Source organism: Rhinatrema bivittatum, chromosome 14 (genome assembly GCF_901001135.1).
Source record: "Rhinatrema bivittatum chromosome 14, aRhiBiv1.1, whole genome shotgun sequence".
Classification (NCBI taxonomy): Eukaryota; Metazoa; Chordata; class Amphibia; order Gymnophiona; family Rhinatrematidae; genus Rhinatrema; species Rhinatrema bivittatum.
The window spans coordinates 18,585,889-18,599,485 of NC_042628.1; the positions used below are offsets into that span (position 1 = coordinate 18,585,889).

The 13,597-nt window shown below is 46.3% G+C and overlaps 2 protein-coding genes across 3 annotated transcripts in view; one reads left to right on the forward strand and one right to left on the reverse strand.

Moving 5' to 3' along the window:
* Window positions 1–1,695, reverse strand: part of IQCK (IQ motif containing K) — a 63,756-nt gene extending 62,061 nt beyond the window's left edge. The window contains exon 1 of the mRNA XM_029576425.1: window positions 1,543–1,695. Coding sequence (XP_029432285.1) covers window positions 1,543–1,621 — 79 coding nt within the window. The 5' untranslated portion in view covers window positions 1,622–1,695. The remainder of the gene's footprint in view (window positions 1–1,542) is intronic.
* A 32-nt stretch (window positions 1,696–1,727) lies between these two features.
* On the forward strand, window positions 1,728–13,597 carry KNOP1 (lysine rich nucleolar protein 1). 2 transcript variants are annotated; one of them, XM_029576427.1, is made up of 3 exons: window positions 1,728–1,831; window positions 3,416–4,290; window positions 12,089–13,597. In XM_029576427.1, exons 2-3 carry the CDS (start codon window positions 4,075–4,077, stop codon window positions 12,398–12,400), a joined length of 528 nt encoding a protein of 175 aa, XP_029432287.1. In that variant the 5' UTR covers window positions 1,728–1,831; window positions 3,416–4,074; the 3' UTR covers window positions 12,401–13,597. The 2 variants fall into 2 exon arrangements, with proteins under 2 accessions (XP_029432287.1, XP_029432288.1); XM_029576428.1 differs by lacking the exon at window positions 1,728–1,831 and adding an exon at window positions 1,840–2,098.

A 13,597-nucleotide genomic window follows, 5' to 3' on the forward strand; every position in this document is an offset into this window, starting at 1 on the left:
TAGGGTTTTGTGGAAGGAGTTTGTGCTGCTGTTACTGTGAGGTGCCAGTCTGGATGTGGTGTGGTATCTGCCTCTCTTTGTATTTCTGGTGTATCTGATTGGTGATGAGAGACTTTGACATATATAATTATACATATGTTTTTGTTTCCCATTGGAGTAAAGCATGGGAGGAAGGCACAGCTGACGAAAGTGTCCAAATACTCTTTATTTGTGATTCCTACCGCGCAGCCACCCGATAGAATGGCTGCCCCGTGCTTATAGACTCACTTGTTTCCCAGCAAGGAGAAAATTCTGTTTCGTGTGTTGAATGTAAATTCCCCGATTCTTGGGGTCTCCTATTTATGATTCCATTCCAATCTAAACTAGCTTCTTATGGATCTTGATTACATAACCAGCACTTCCTATGCTTCCCATGTTGCAAAATGGTGCACGAGTTAATTTTTTTGCTCTAAACTTGCATAACAAGCTAATCGGTGTTCTCAGCCCAGATATACTTTTGGCTCCCCTTGTTTTGACATGTAAGGAGTCTCTTCAAGATTTCTGGGGGTCCATTATGTCAGGGGTTCCCCCCGAGGAAGCCGCTTTTGGCAAAACAAGGGCCTTGTCAGGGCATTTGACATCATACCCAGGAGAAACACAATATCGTTATAACCTTAAAGTTGACATATGCACAAATAAAGATTTGGTTATATTTGCTGCCTTATCAGCCATTTGTCCTTATATCCCTATAGCAACACTTTTGAGTTGATATTTATTACAAATTGATATCATTCTATGACATGGAGAAATGTAATGGGTTTATATTTCTGTGTGTTAATTCACGTCACCACATATTGTCAATGCAATACCATTCACATGATTATGACATGTAATCTACTTTTATAGGCTATAACAGTGGATTAGTATTCATAAATTAGCTTTGTATTGGCAGAGGTCTAGCTGTATGTGACTAGCAGACAGATGTATGAATATAAGGCGGAGGACTGGACAGGACTGCACTAGGCACCCCCACCCCACACAGGCTGGTCAGCCCCGGGTTCCACAGACCCTTTGGGTCAGCCCTGCCTTGTCATCAGAGCAGTTACTGGACAGATCAGAGCCCAGGGCCAGGGATGCTTTCAGTGCACCCTCCCTTTTCCTTTTGGGCTGCTTGGTGTTCTCGCAGACTGCCTCAAAGGGATGGTGTGGCGCCCGGGGCGGACGCCCTTCTTGCCCACCTCTCGTGACAACCAGACCTGCTTGTGGCCCTCAAGGGCCGGAGACGATAAACCCTGAACCGAGCAGCGACTCCAGGCCAGTCCTTTTCACTCCACTCCCACCCCGGCGTTTCCGATTCCCCTTCTACATTCCTTGCCCATCGGGCCGGTTCGGGGCGTGGGGTGCCCCCTGCCCAGCAGGAGGCAGGTCTGGCCGCGCCCCTTCTTCGCCCTCCTGCAGCCCGGGAAAGGGACCGCGGGAGGCGGCGCAGCCCCGGTGGGTCGCACGGGGAAAGGTGGAGGCTGGGCGTGCGGGCGGCCGCGCTTGACTTAACGGGGTCTCTACCTTTGCAGATTTGTTCCCAGAGGGTTCTGGGCTGCTGGCTCAGGCTACCTCTCGGCCTGCTCAGGGAGCTCCTATCCATGCTCGGACCTGCCTCCTCCGGGCACGCCGGTTGCTAAGAAACGGCTCCACGCCAACGGTGATTACCCAGGGTGCCTCGGGCCTCGCCGCCTTACGTCCCCCCCCCCCCCCCCCTTCCTGATCGCTTCCGGGTGAGCGTCGCTCGTGCTCTGGACTGACCGCAGTGATAAGGGCAGAGCCCCGGCGTTTCTTTTTGCGGAGCCGGGATTCAGTACGTACCCACTTAATATTCCGAGAGAGGTGCACGATCAGTTCCTCAAACTGAAAGGGCACCCGCAGGGGTTAAATGAGGGGGGCACGAAAACAGCTCTTTTAAAGTGGTGGAAAATCTTCAGAAGGAGAGCCGTGTTACCGTAGTCTGGTGTAGCAACAAATGACAGGAGTCGGATGGCACCTAATCAATTTATTGACGCATGAGCTTTCGAGGACAAGAGTCCACTTCGTCAGATGCAGCCATGTGAACTGGATCAATACATTGGTTGGTCTATAAAGCGCTTCTCGACTCCTATCGCTTGTAGCCCTTTTAAGCGTGCAAATAACAAGAGAAAGAGGGTGATAAACTAACAGGTGCTACAGATAAATAAAAGCCATCATACCTAATGCTTGCGCTACCCATGCTGATCCCTCATGATAAATGTACAAAGGGCCTGCACGACTGACCAGGCATTGCTTTTTCTCTCCAGGCCGCTGCTCCGCCTCAGTGATTGTTCACGCCTGCCTGCTGCTCACTTTTGAGTGTGGCAGAGAGACTGACCAGCCGGCCTGACCCAGTTTACTCCCCAACCCCGTGCACCGGTGCCTCCGGCCATTGCAACCTTGGGTTTGCTGTGTACATCAGTACCGTTTGAATCATGGGCCAGTGTGAGTGAGATAATTCATGCCACACTTTTCTGGATTCGCTGCAGGTTACCATACCTTTTATTGTCCAGCAGCCAAAAAATTGCACTATTAGAAAAAAAATAATTTAACATGTTTCAGTTTCATATACTCAAAGAATGAAAAGACCTCCGAGAAAAATAAGTGTAGGAAATAATTTTTCATTTTATAACTTTTATTGGAACAGCTTAGGAATGATTCAGAGATGATATACATGATCATTTGAAACTCCATATCTGGAAAGCTCATGTACAATATCATTTTTGGATCATTGTTATGTTGGATTAATATAAAGTTTTATAGTTTGCAACAAAGGATTGATACAGCCATTAGAACTCTTTTTGCAGTTCAGATAATAGATTTTTACCAGTAGCTCAGAGCAGTTGTGCAGGAGCAGCTAAAGAATTCCAAAATCAGAAACAGTGTAAATAGATATGAGGGAGTTAGTTAAAGCTTATATTTGTACTTTCAACATATTGTATGGGCAGGCTGGCCTAGTAGCTTAACAGCAAATTCTATACGCTGCCCTGCAGAAGATCTGGGTTTGATTCCTAGGTCCAGCTTTCCCTCCCAAACTAGATGGGGATACTTCAAAAGCAGCGCTCACAGATCCTGGAAGGGAGTGTGAGCTACTGCAGCTTGGTGACACCTGTATTGAGTTCTGGAAGGAACTGTGGCCTGTTGCTTCAATGGTTGGGCTAGGGAAGGTGTAAAAATTGGAGAAATAGGCCTGATGGTTGTGATTGAAGGCTTACAGGGCTCTTGTGCTATAAAGGCTGGTTCTGATTGAACTGGGAGGAAATGCCAAACCAAAAGTACAATAAATATATATAGAGGTATCGGTATGGATATGCAGTTTTTTCTTCCAAGTTAACATTGAGTACTGTAGCTGTTAGCTGATAAGAGTTCTGTTTTCCAGAATGGCAGTTGAGGCAGAAAAGGCACACATCACTTACGAAGAACGAGCTCAGAAAAAGAAGAAAAGGAAGAAAGAGAAAAAAAGAGGAGCTGAAGTGAAAGAAGAATCACACTTTTCAGTTTTACTCCAATGTAAGCATAAATCCAAGAAAAAGAAATCTGCCAGAAAGAAAGAAAATACAGAATGCGAAGAAGTACAGGCTGGAGGCCTTCGTGTGAAAAAGAAGAAGCTGAGAGCGAATGTGGAGGACTTATCAGCAAGCTGTGTAGTTCCCGCCGATTGTGATTCAGAGTTTAGTGGCGTGAAGTCCTTGAAAAAGAAAGACAAACCTAAAATTAAAAAAGAAGAAACGGAAGAATATTTCCTCTGGAATAATAACAAGGGATCAGGAGGAAGATCAAGGATTTTCTACCGATAAGATCTCAAAGGTCATCTGTAAAAGTGAAGATGCAAGAACTACTTCTAAGGAGCATGAACTGGTGCCTAAGAAAAAAAGCAAGAATACTGCCAAGAGCTTGAAAGCTTTAGGTAAAGAAACCAAGAAGAAGAAGAAAAGGAGGCGGAAAGAAAATCTTTGTCAGGAAGACCAAGATGAATGTAGGACCTCGTTGACGGAGATTTCAGAGAGGACACCCGTAGGTGACGCACAGGACTCCAAAATGAAACGTGCTAGGAAGGAGAAAAAAGCAGCCAGGCCAGGAGACGGCAGGGCCACGACTGATGGTGCCCTGGGGTTGAGCGATCAAATGGACGCCGGCGAAGAGACGAGGCAGAGAAAAAGAAAAGTGACGGAATTTACGGCCGAAAACGGTGTTGAGAGGAAAAAGGAAAAAAGGAAGGTAGCTGAAAAACAAGAAATGGAAAAGGAAAGGATGGTAAGTTTCACGCAGGGGGGTTGGCTGAATGGGAAGGAGAAGTGAGTTAGGTCCTGCTCTGGGTAAGTTGTGCAACAAAAGTCCCAGATTTCTGGGAATCTGACAGGGGGCTGCGATGTGAATGCCTCTGCTCTGACCCCTGGAACTGGATTGAGACCATCAGCTCATTTCACAGGGGTCATCTTTTTAAGTCCCTGCTGACCTGAGCTGGGTTTGAACTGGCGACCTAGAAGTGAAAGGCCCTGTTGTAATGCTGCGATAATTCCTTTCAGCCCGTCAGTCCCCAGGGTACCCGGGTAACAGATGCTGTTACAGCATGATGTGGATTAGAACATAATTTGTGCGTTAAAAAAACAAACAGACAGGCGTATGTATTGCTAATGCTCCCATTTTGAAAGGAAAGAGTTCAACAAACTACAGAATATAAAATTGTCGTGATTTTGCTTCAATTTCTAGTTGGGAGCTGTTGGTTACGATGCTAACAGCTGCCATCTACAGAGATAGTGCAGCTGCGCTTAACCAAGAACCAAAGTGATGTGCCTAAGCATTGCTATCAGTGCTAGGAAAACCCAAGGTTTTCTGAGAACTGCTAGGACAAGTTGTGTACTGCTTTTAGACTGACCACTATAGCATGCTTGTTTAAGGTCCTTCAGGTGGTTTTCTGATTTCCCCAAAATATGGCAATGTAATGGGTACAGGAAGGTAGCCATCTTAACTTCTTCACATTTCTAGGGTGCACTGCATGTTTGAATATGCTCTGGCCACATTCATTGTTTTGATGCAGTAATAGATTTGGGGAAAGCTGAAATCTTGGCAATGGGTGACTAGTTAGAAAGGAAATACTTTCCAAAGCTGAGACATACTGTGATAATTTGAAAATCCCACCAATCTTAAGCGGCTGATGACAGGAATGGCTGCATCTGTCTCCTCTGAATCAATAGTCCTTGTGCACAATGACATCCTTAAGAGATTACCAGTTAGCAGCAGTGTACTGGGAGTGGCTGGGCTGCTATTTGAAGTGGATGCAAGGGTTTAAGATTCTAGTGCAGGTCAGTAAAGCAGAAGAACATTTTTCTGAGGTCCTTTATCTGTGAAATGAAAGAATGGCAACACTACACCACAAAGGACTAGTTACCCTTAAAGGCAAGGTGTATAACATGTTACGTTTCTCCTCCTCTCTTCTCCCCAGCCATTAGCCAAGCAGGGAATGCCCTGGGCTTTTCCACTGTTGTGGCATCGCAGACTCTCACTGGGCTGTTATTTTTCTTATTTGGATGCAATTTTTGGACTTTTCTAAAGTCTCAGTCTTTGACGCAAGGGAACGAGTCTAGGTGTTGGCTTCAAACAGCAGTTACGCACAGGCACAGCGTCGCTCGGCTTTCTCACTGTTTACAAGTTTTACTAAAGCTGAAAAGGAGCTCGGCGTGTGGATGGAGGCTCTCTCTGGGCAGTAAGCAGCGCCCTTTCCTTTGGCATTCATTTCGCGAGCGCTCGCTTCGTCTGTATGCCGACATATCGGACCCTTTGCATTTCACTACCTTTTTGTTGGTTGTTTTCTCTGTCTTCATCTTCTGAAGGATAAGACGGCACTTTTACAGCCCAGATACTGTTTCCAGTTGCGTTGTGAATCGTTAAAACCTGTGGACAGATCCATTTGTGATCTGGCTGTCACCTGCAAGTGTGGCTAGGAACGCTAGGTCCCATGTGCTTTTGTGATTATACTGAGCAGAAAAGATAAGCACCTGCAGGCTGCTATCAGCAGTGGGAAGGGGAAACCTTTTCTGTTCCTTATTCCTAGCCTTCAGGAAACAACACAGATGAAAACAGGATCATTTGGTCATTGTAGAAATCTCAGGAGGAGTTTAAAGAAAGAAGATTGAGTTTTGTAGCCTCGTTATCTGTCGGGGAAACCTGCCTTATAAGATCACCATGTCTGTGTATCTCCTGGATAACGTTTGAACCATTTATCTAATGCCACAGCTAGCAGAGCACCCAGTATCACCCTGCTCATGCTTTTTAAATGCTCCCTTCCCCCCCCCCCCCCGTTCATATTGCGGAATAGTCATGGCATTGAGACTGGCAGGGGGACCAGCATTTATGTGTGAGAGAGTGCGCGTTGCTTGGCCTTTCTTTCTTTAAAGACTGGGACACTGGAGCTGCCATTTATACAGATCCAGCTGGAGTTTTGTCCGTATTGGTATTTCTGCTTTTAACGTTGGACTCCCCTAGAAGTGTTGTGTGATACTGAAAAGCTTGGCATCCCTTTATTGGACCAATCAGCGAATCTTCCCTAGGTGATGTGCACGAGCCGCAGAGCAGGTTCCCGATTTAAACGTGAGCCATGAAAGCAGTAAAATATGCCCTGTCTGGAAACTTGCAGTACTGCCCCTCTGGTATGGATGAATGGGAGGCTCCAGGTTTCAGAGCTGTAAACCTAGTACTGCATGTTACTAGAATTATTTTAAAAAAATGTATTCTCTCTCTTCCCTCCCGAAATATGTTACCCCTATTGAGGCTGAAAATTTCTGAGCACGGGCAACAGTAGAGCATTCTCTTTGCCTTTTCTTGGACAGGACTGTGAAGATTTGGTCACAGTGTCTGTGGAAAAGGGACTCAGTGACAAGTTGCCGTTTAAAGAAAAAAAAATAAAATAAAATAAAGCTTGCTCCTTAGCTGAAGCAGTTCTGCATTGTTTAGTGAGGTTTCCCAGAAAGTGAAATGTTTTCTTTGGCTTAGAAGAGGCAGCTTCACCCACCGAGCTCACGTGCCTGCCTCGCTCTGCAGCCTCACTAGGGCATTCCCGCAGTCGTGGCTAGATTTGTGCCACAAATTTGTTTTTACTTACAGCTAGCAGACACCTGCAAAACATCTGCGGTCCAGTCTTTCCCTCCTGTGGGTTAATTTATTGACTTGCAGGTTTTTTTTTCACACCTCTTTCTGACATTGGTGGTCGTTCACCATTTGCAGACACAAATCTGGCACGGTGCGCTCCTGTTGGGAGTACAGTGGCAGGTCAAACGTGCCCTTTGTGGGTGCTGTAGATGCTCCTGTCCAACCTGAACCTTGGGTTGTGGCTTTCTTCGTATGCCTGGGTGAGCTGACTATTATGGAATGGCGTCATTGTGAAAGCTGACATAGGCACACACCCGGACAGAGAGACGGACAGACATGGTATCCCCGCTATGCGTTCTGTTGTGTTACACAAAAAGGGGAGAGACCAAAACAAAATGGCAGCTTGCTGTGTCCGACCTTTGACCTTGCACAGCCAACCAGGGTCAGGGAGGCGAGAGATAACATCCAGCATCTTTCATCCCATTTTCCTTTTACCTCTCAGCCCACATAACCTCGCTGCCTTGGCATCACCGTGTAAATTTTGTCCAGTTTAGTTGTGGCATCCTATTCACCTTGTGTTTTATTTCAAGCTCAGCATTTTGGTTTACATGGGAGCTGGGGGTCTAGAGTTCAAGGCAGCAGAAATAGGCGTAATATCAGACTATCAAAGAATAATCAGTGTGGAAAGATAGACCTATTATAAACGTCCATATAATTCATCAAATGTTCATAGCAACTTTCATTCAAGTGAAAAGGGTGTCAGCACGTAGCCCAGATAAAGGTCCCCTGACAGGCACCGTGCTTCGAAAGAACTGCGTCACGAGGGACTCAGGCACGCTGTCCTTGGGGGGTCTAGAGTTCACCAGTACACAAAGGTGATCGGGTAGGTGGTAACGCTGCTGCGGCCTCCAAGTAAAGGCTCATCGGCGTCCCAACCACTGCCAGAAGATTTTACTGCCATGACCTGGTTTAGAAACAAAAAACCTCCTTCACAATTGCTTTGCGAAAACTGTAACGTGAAACAGTTTGCCTGCTGCATTCCAGAAATCGAGTTCTGCGGGTGGGCACCAGTGCAGAATCTTTCCTTGGACTGGTCGGCACTTCCTCTGTTTGTATCTGGCTGTGTGCTGGGGTAGCAGTCCTATTGTATAGTATCGTAAAACAAACAACAGACCTGCTAATGTTTGTTTCTTTTTGCCAATTAATGTCTTTTCTGCTAATACAGTTTTGCGGGTTTATTTGAAACAGGTTTTTGTGCATTTTGGGTTTTATTTCTCTTTTTTTTTGACCAAGAGGAAAGCGATAGAGAGAGACTGGCCAGTTGAAGGTTGTATTCTTGAAGATTCATTTGCTTTGTGACCCGAGAGCAGCCCTTCCGGACGCCCGGCCTGCACTTTTCAGCAGGCCTGCCCGATTGCAGATGAGAGACCATGCTGTGGAACAAATTAGTTGAATCTCAGGAGGTGCAGGAAAAGCATGGACCGGCTCCCACCGCGAAGGTGACGGTGCCGAGCTTAATGCCGGTCATTAACTGTTTGAGGCACAGCGTTCGTCCTGCTGCTTAAGGAGAGCAGACCGTGATATAGCAGGAGGCACAGCTTCCTTCCCCCTCCCATCGGGGGTACATTTAGATGTGAATGCTCCTCCCCTGTGCCATTCTGACAGTATTTAACAAAAGGTGTGTTTGCAAAAACCCCTTCTGCCCTTCAAGGTCCCAGTTCCCTGCTAGGCTTCAGCATGGCATTTCTGAGCTCTCAGCCAGAAGAGTGGAGAGGGACATGCAAGGTGGCTGCCGTCCTTGGGCCAGTGCAGGTGTGCCATGAACAGAGCGGTCAGTTCGTCTGGTGGAGGAAGATTCTTTTTCTGAAATATCCTTTTCCGGATCTTTGGAATAAGAGATGAAGGCATCCCCTTTGCTCTCTCACCTAGAATTAGGATTTTTTTTTTATTCTCGAGCATGCAGAGGGCAGACGTGCATACGATAGTCTGTCAGACACAGAAGGGGCATTTTGTACTGGCAGAGCAGTCAGTAATAGCTTTGTGAAAGCTGAACGACAGCCACTCAACCTTCTCATCCATTGTACGGTAGCTAATCTCACCTATTTCCTCTGGCAAATATTTTCCCCTCCTTTTTATAAACGTGCATTCTAGCCAGGGATTTTATTTTGTATCTCGCTTGGGTTTACCAAAGGCACCGAGACTTACTTTTTTTTTTTACAGTAGTTCCCAAACATCCCCCATTCAGATTCATCTTTCTGACTTAAATAAAAATCCCTGCACCCCCATCCTCTCCAAATAAAATGGTCCCAAAATCCAAATTAGACTGTGGTAGGTTTGAGGACGGTAGTGCTGTCCAGGTGATGTTGAATGATCCATGAATTTGGATCCTGGTTTTATCTTTTGACCCACCAGGGGAGGGGGTAATCACTTCCAGTCCTTGAGGGCTGCATACGGGGCTGATTTTCAGCACATTCACGCTGAATATTCAACAGATGTATTCTCATGGGTGTAATCTGATAATCAGGTTGATTTGCATGTCGGATTATCCCAAAAACCCAGACTGGAATATGGCTCTTGAGCGACTGCAGCAGATTCATCCGTTTTGGGAACCTTGGTATCTCTGCTTTTATAACGGGCTCCTGCGCATGTCTTGGCGCGTAGAAGTGGGATAACCAATCAGTGGCCAGACAAAATGAAAACGAGAGAGAGGATTAGATACCAATTTCAAGCTCAGGAGAGGCAAAGCTAACGGGTGGGGAAACCAAAGAAAAAGGAGGAACCTGCCCTTCCTTCTGCCAGGTTGTGAGGGTGAAGAGGTTTACAGGAGGATTTCAGGCAGTAAAAGTGTACGGTAGTGCAGCCTCTGTACGGGGGGGGGGGGGGGACACGACCCCTGATCCGATCCTCGAAGGCCACAAACCGGGTGGGTGGTCAGGATCTCCAGACTGAACGTTGTCATTTGACAATTCATCATCGCATGCATATTCATTCGTCGTGGAAGTCCTGATCACTAGCCCGGTCCGTGGCCCTCCAGGACTAGGTTTCCGATGCTCTGGTTGCTGAGCTGTTGGGGGGTGAGGATGGATACCCCTCAGTGTCTGCTAGCAAGAGCACAAGCAACCCATTTTTAACCCCTTAACTTCCCTGTGCGCGCAGACATCAAGGAAGCCCGGAAAATTAAAATAAAACGTTCCCGTAGCTGGAGGAGAAAATTAAACTGGCTTTATTCTTAAAGAATGCTTTGAAGAAAGAAATGTCGAAGGGGCTCTTAAAAGTCATTTTACAGACCAGCATTTTTTGGCAAGAAATCCCCAAGTCTTTTGATAATGGTCTATCAGTGGTTATTAGCGCACAGAAGAACAAGGGCTTTTGAAGACTAATTACCTAGCCAGACGTTGCAGCGAAAGCTGTGCCTGCAGTAATTGCCAACAGAATAGGGGGGAGGGGGGTTTGAAGAGCTGTAATTATGCCTGCATCTGGGCCGATACTTAGCATCTGCGAGACAAAGCCAGTGTGTAATGGAGACCGATACAGGGGAGGCAGTTGTGACAAGCTCACCAGTACCTGCTGATACAACTGAAGGCCATGGACGAGGACGCCGATGGAGACAAGGAGTTGAGCTTTGGCATTTACCTAAAATTCTCGCCATGGTGACAAAAGCGCGGGGCCTCGTTGCTAGGGTCCCCTTTCTCAGCAGCCTCCTCCGATACCGTTTGGGTTTTGCGCAGCGACGCAGAACGCCGCTTGGGATGGGCTGGTGACATCAGGCCATTACTTTGGCATTCTGCTCTGCCTCGTTAAGCTAATGAAGAGCCCTTTTCATTAAAGAGGTTCCCCCCAGCAGCTGGGTCGCCAAGGCACTGCCTGCCAGATGCACACGGCCAGAAAACGCTTACATTTACGTGGCAGGGCTTGTAAATCGAATGCATGGAGCAGGGGCCCAGCCTGCAGCATTAGCTAGAGCCTGTGCTGGATGTATTTATAGTTTTTGGGTTTTTTTTTATTTTTTATTACAAAATAACTGCATCTCAGAGGATTAATCTCTGCAATAAAGTGCTGACTGATGTTTCATGGAGCCATCCGGGGTGTGGAAACAAATAGAAAAACAGTAATTGTATAAAAATATTAATAAGTGGATAAAATTACAGAAACCCAAAACTTAAATATGAGAAATCAGTTTAAGAAAAATGTTGTTATAAATACATCAGCAAAAAACTCCTCAGACAGGATGTCGACACACTGTTGTCCATATAATATTTGTCGATGTTTATATTATGTTTTTATTAAACTGATTTTATTTTGTGTTTTGCTGTCTGTAATTTTAGCCAGTTATTAGTATTTTGATACAGTTTTTCTATTTGTTTATACTGCACCGCCCTTTTGCCTCTCTCTTTGCTCCTGTGCTTGGTTTGCCTCTTTTGCTGTTGTACTTTTCACTCACCGAGAGAGCTAACCGAAAGGCATGCACGGTGAAAGTGAGCCGGGCTGAGGTCCTCGGGCAATAAGACCCTCGTCACGACGGGACCTTGGCTATATCGGGTTTTTTTTTTGGTTTTTTTTTACTCTTGGAACCCACCGACCATGGTTGCAGGATTTCTTAGCTAAAAATAAAGTTTTGTCCCTCCGTTACTGCCCAGTGGAAATGGCCGGGTCTTACGGAAGATCTGTTTATTCTTCTCGGTATCGAATGACTGTCTGATGTCGCGGAAGGAAGGTACAAAGCACAGCTGGGAAACAATTAAAAGAGGATACTCATCGGTCCCTGCTATTCATCATTCTTAGGATTACCCATGGTGTTGTCCCTGCAGTTGTATCAAGACTCAATCCCAGGGCCAGTTAGGCAGCTTGTCCTTGTGTACTAAAAATAGTGAAAGTGCCAGGTCTTTTGTCCTTATCAAAGAGTCGTATTTAATACCAATGGGAAAACTGCTGAATCTCTCTCTCTTTTTTTTTTCATTTTGTACAGGCACCAAAGTTTGGCCAGTGGAGCACAGCTTCTTTTGAAAACCCCGACCAGCAGATGAAATTTTTTAGACTGATGGGCGGCTTTAAGAAGTCCAACCAGCCAGAGTCCCTGCCCCCAGCGGGAACGGAAAAGGCCAACGTGGCTCTAACCAAACAAGGGGAGCAAACATTGAAGCAGGGCCTGCAGAACGAGTTTGAAAAGGCCCAAAATCTGAAGCAACACAGAGGCGCGGGCCTTGGCTTCCAGTCCGCGGCCAGTAAAATATTCTACATCGACAAAAATATGTCCAGGTCTGCAAAATTTGAGGATTAAGCTTGCTGTCTGCAAGACGTCACAGAGAGCCTGAGAAAGTTCCCGCCCAGCTTCCTGCACACACTTTTACTGTATTGGATAAGTCCAGAACGGCTTGCTTTGGACAGAGTGGTATGAAGTGAGAAACTAAAATAGGTTCACGCAAAGCCCAGAAGCAGTTTCAAAGAGAAATTGAGGGAAAAAACCCATTTTTTTTTAGTCAGAAAGCTGTATATTCATGTCTATAAGGGAGAGACATTGTACCTGTTTTCAAAGCAAAATTATTTTAAAAATAAAACCAGAGTATGACAGCAGATAAGGCCCATCGGATCTGCCTAGTTCTTTCGTGGTCTGGACCTTAGACCCCCTGCCGGTTTTCTGGATATCCCTAATGAATATGCATGAGAGAGAGAGAGGCATGCACTGCCGCCGGTGTAGGCAAAGATATCTCATAGTAACAGTAAATGAGCAGATCAAGACTGAATGGCCCATCCAGGCTGCCTAGCAAGGTGTGCAGGGTGAAACTGCTGCTTCCGGCAGCTCACTTCATGTCTCTCCCATGCATATTCATTGGGGAAAACCTGACTGGTGGGGGGTGGATCCCCCGAGAACGGTTTGAGCAAAGCTGCCCTAGACCCCAGATGAGTCCTGGCTTTCTTTGCAGCTAGGGTCACAGACTGCCCTTCCTTATTGCTTTTGCCACCTCCCATTCTCTCTCGCCCTTTCTGTAAAGAAATATTTTCTGAGGTTGTGCCCGATTCTCCCCTCCCCCCTTGGAGCCTCTTACTGTGACCTTCTCCTAGACCTTTCTTTCCTCTGACACAGGCTTGCTTCTTGTGCATTATTTATACCTGTGATGTATCTGAAGGTCTGTATTATATCCCCCGACTCTTCTTCCCTAGGGAAGACGGATTTAGTTTCACAGGAATTTTGGTTCAAGCCCTACAACATTTGGGAAACCCTTTCACCCGTCTCCATTCTGTCAGTATCCGGCTGGGGCTCTGGACTCCAGAACGGGACGCAGTGCTCCAGCTATGATCCAAACAAACAAAACAAAGCGCAAGGTCAGCTAAGGAAGACGACAGAAGCAAGGAAAAACTCATTGAGCCTTGAAACTCATTCGCAAACAGCAACATCGCTCACAAATAAAAAAAATAAAAAAAAAAACAACAACATTGTGCTGGAAGGGTGTGTGGTGGACCTGGGCCCTGAATGAAA

Excerpts from the sequence above, each read along its gene's own strand:
- KNOP1 (XM_029576427.1), top strand. The coding sequence starts at position 4,075 with ATGAAACGTGCTAGGAAGGAGAAAAAAGCAGCCAGGCCAGGAGACGGC. Across the intron at positions 4,291-12,088 it reads AAATGGAAAAGGAAAGGATG|GCACCAAAGTTTGGCCAGTG; the intron begins GTAAGTTTCACG and ends CATTTTGTACAG.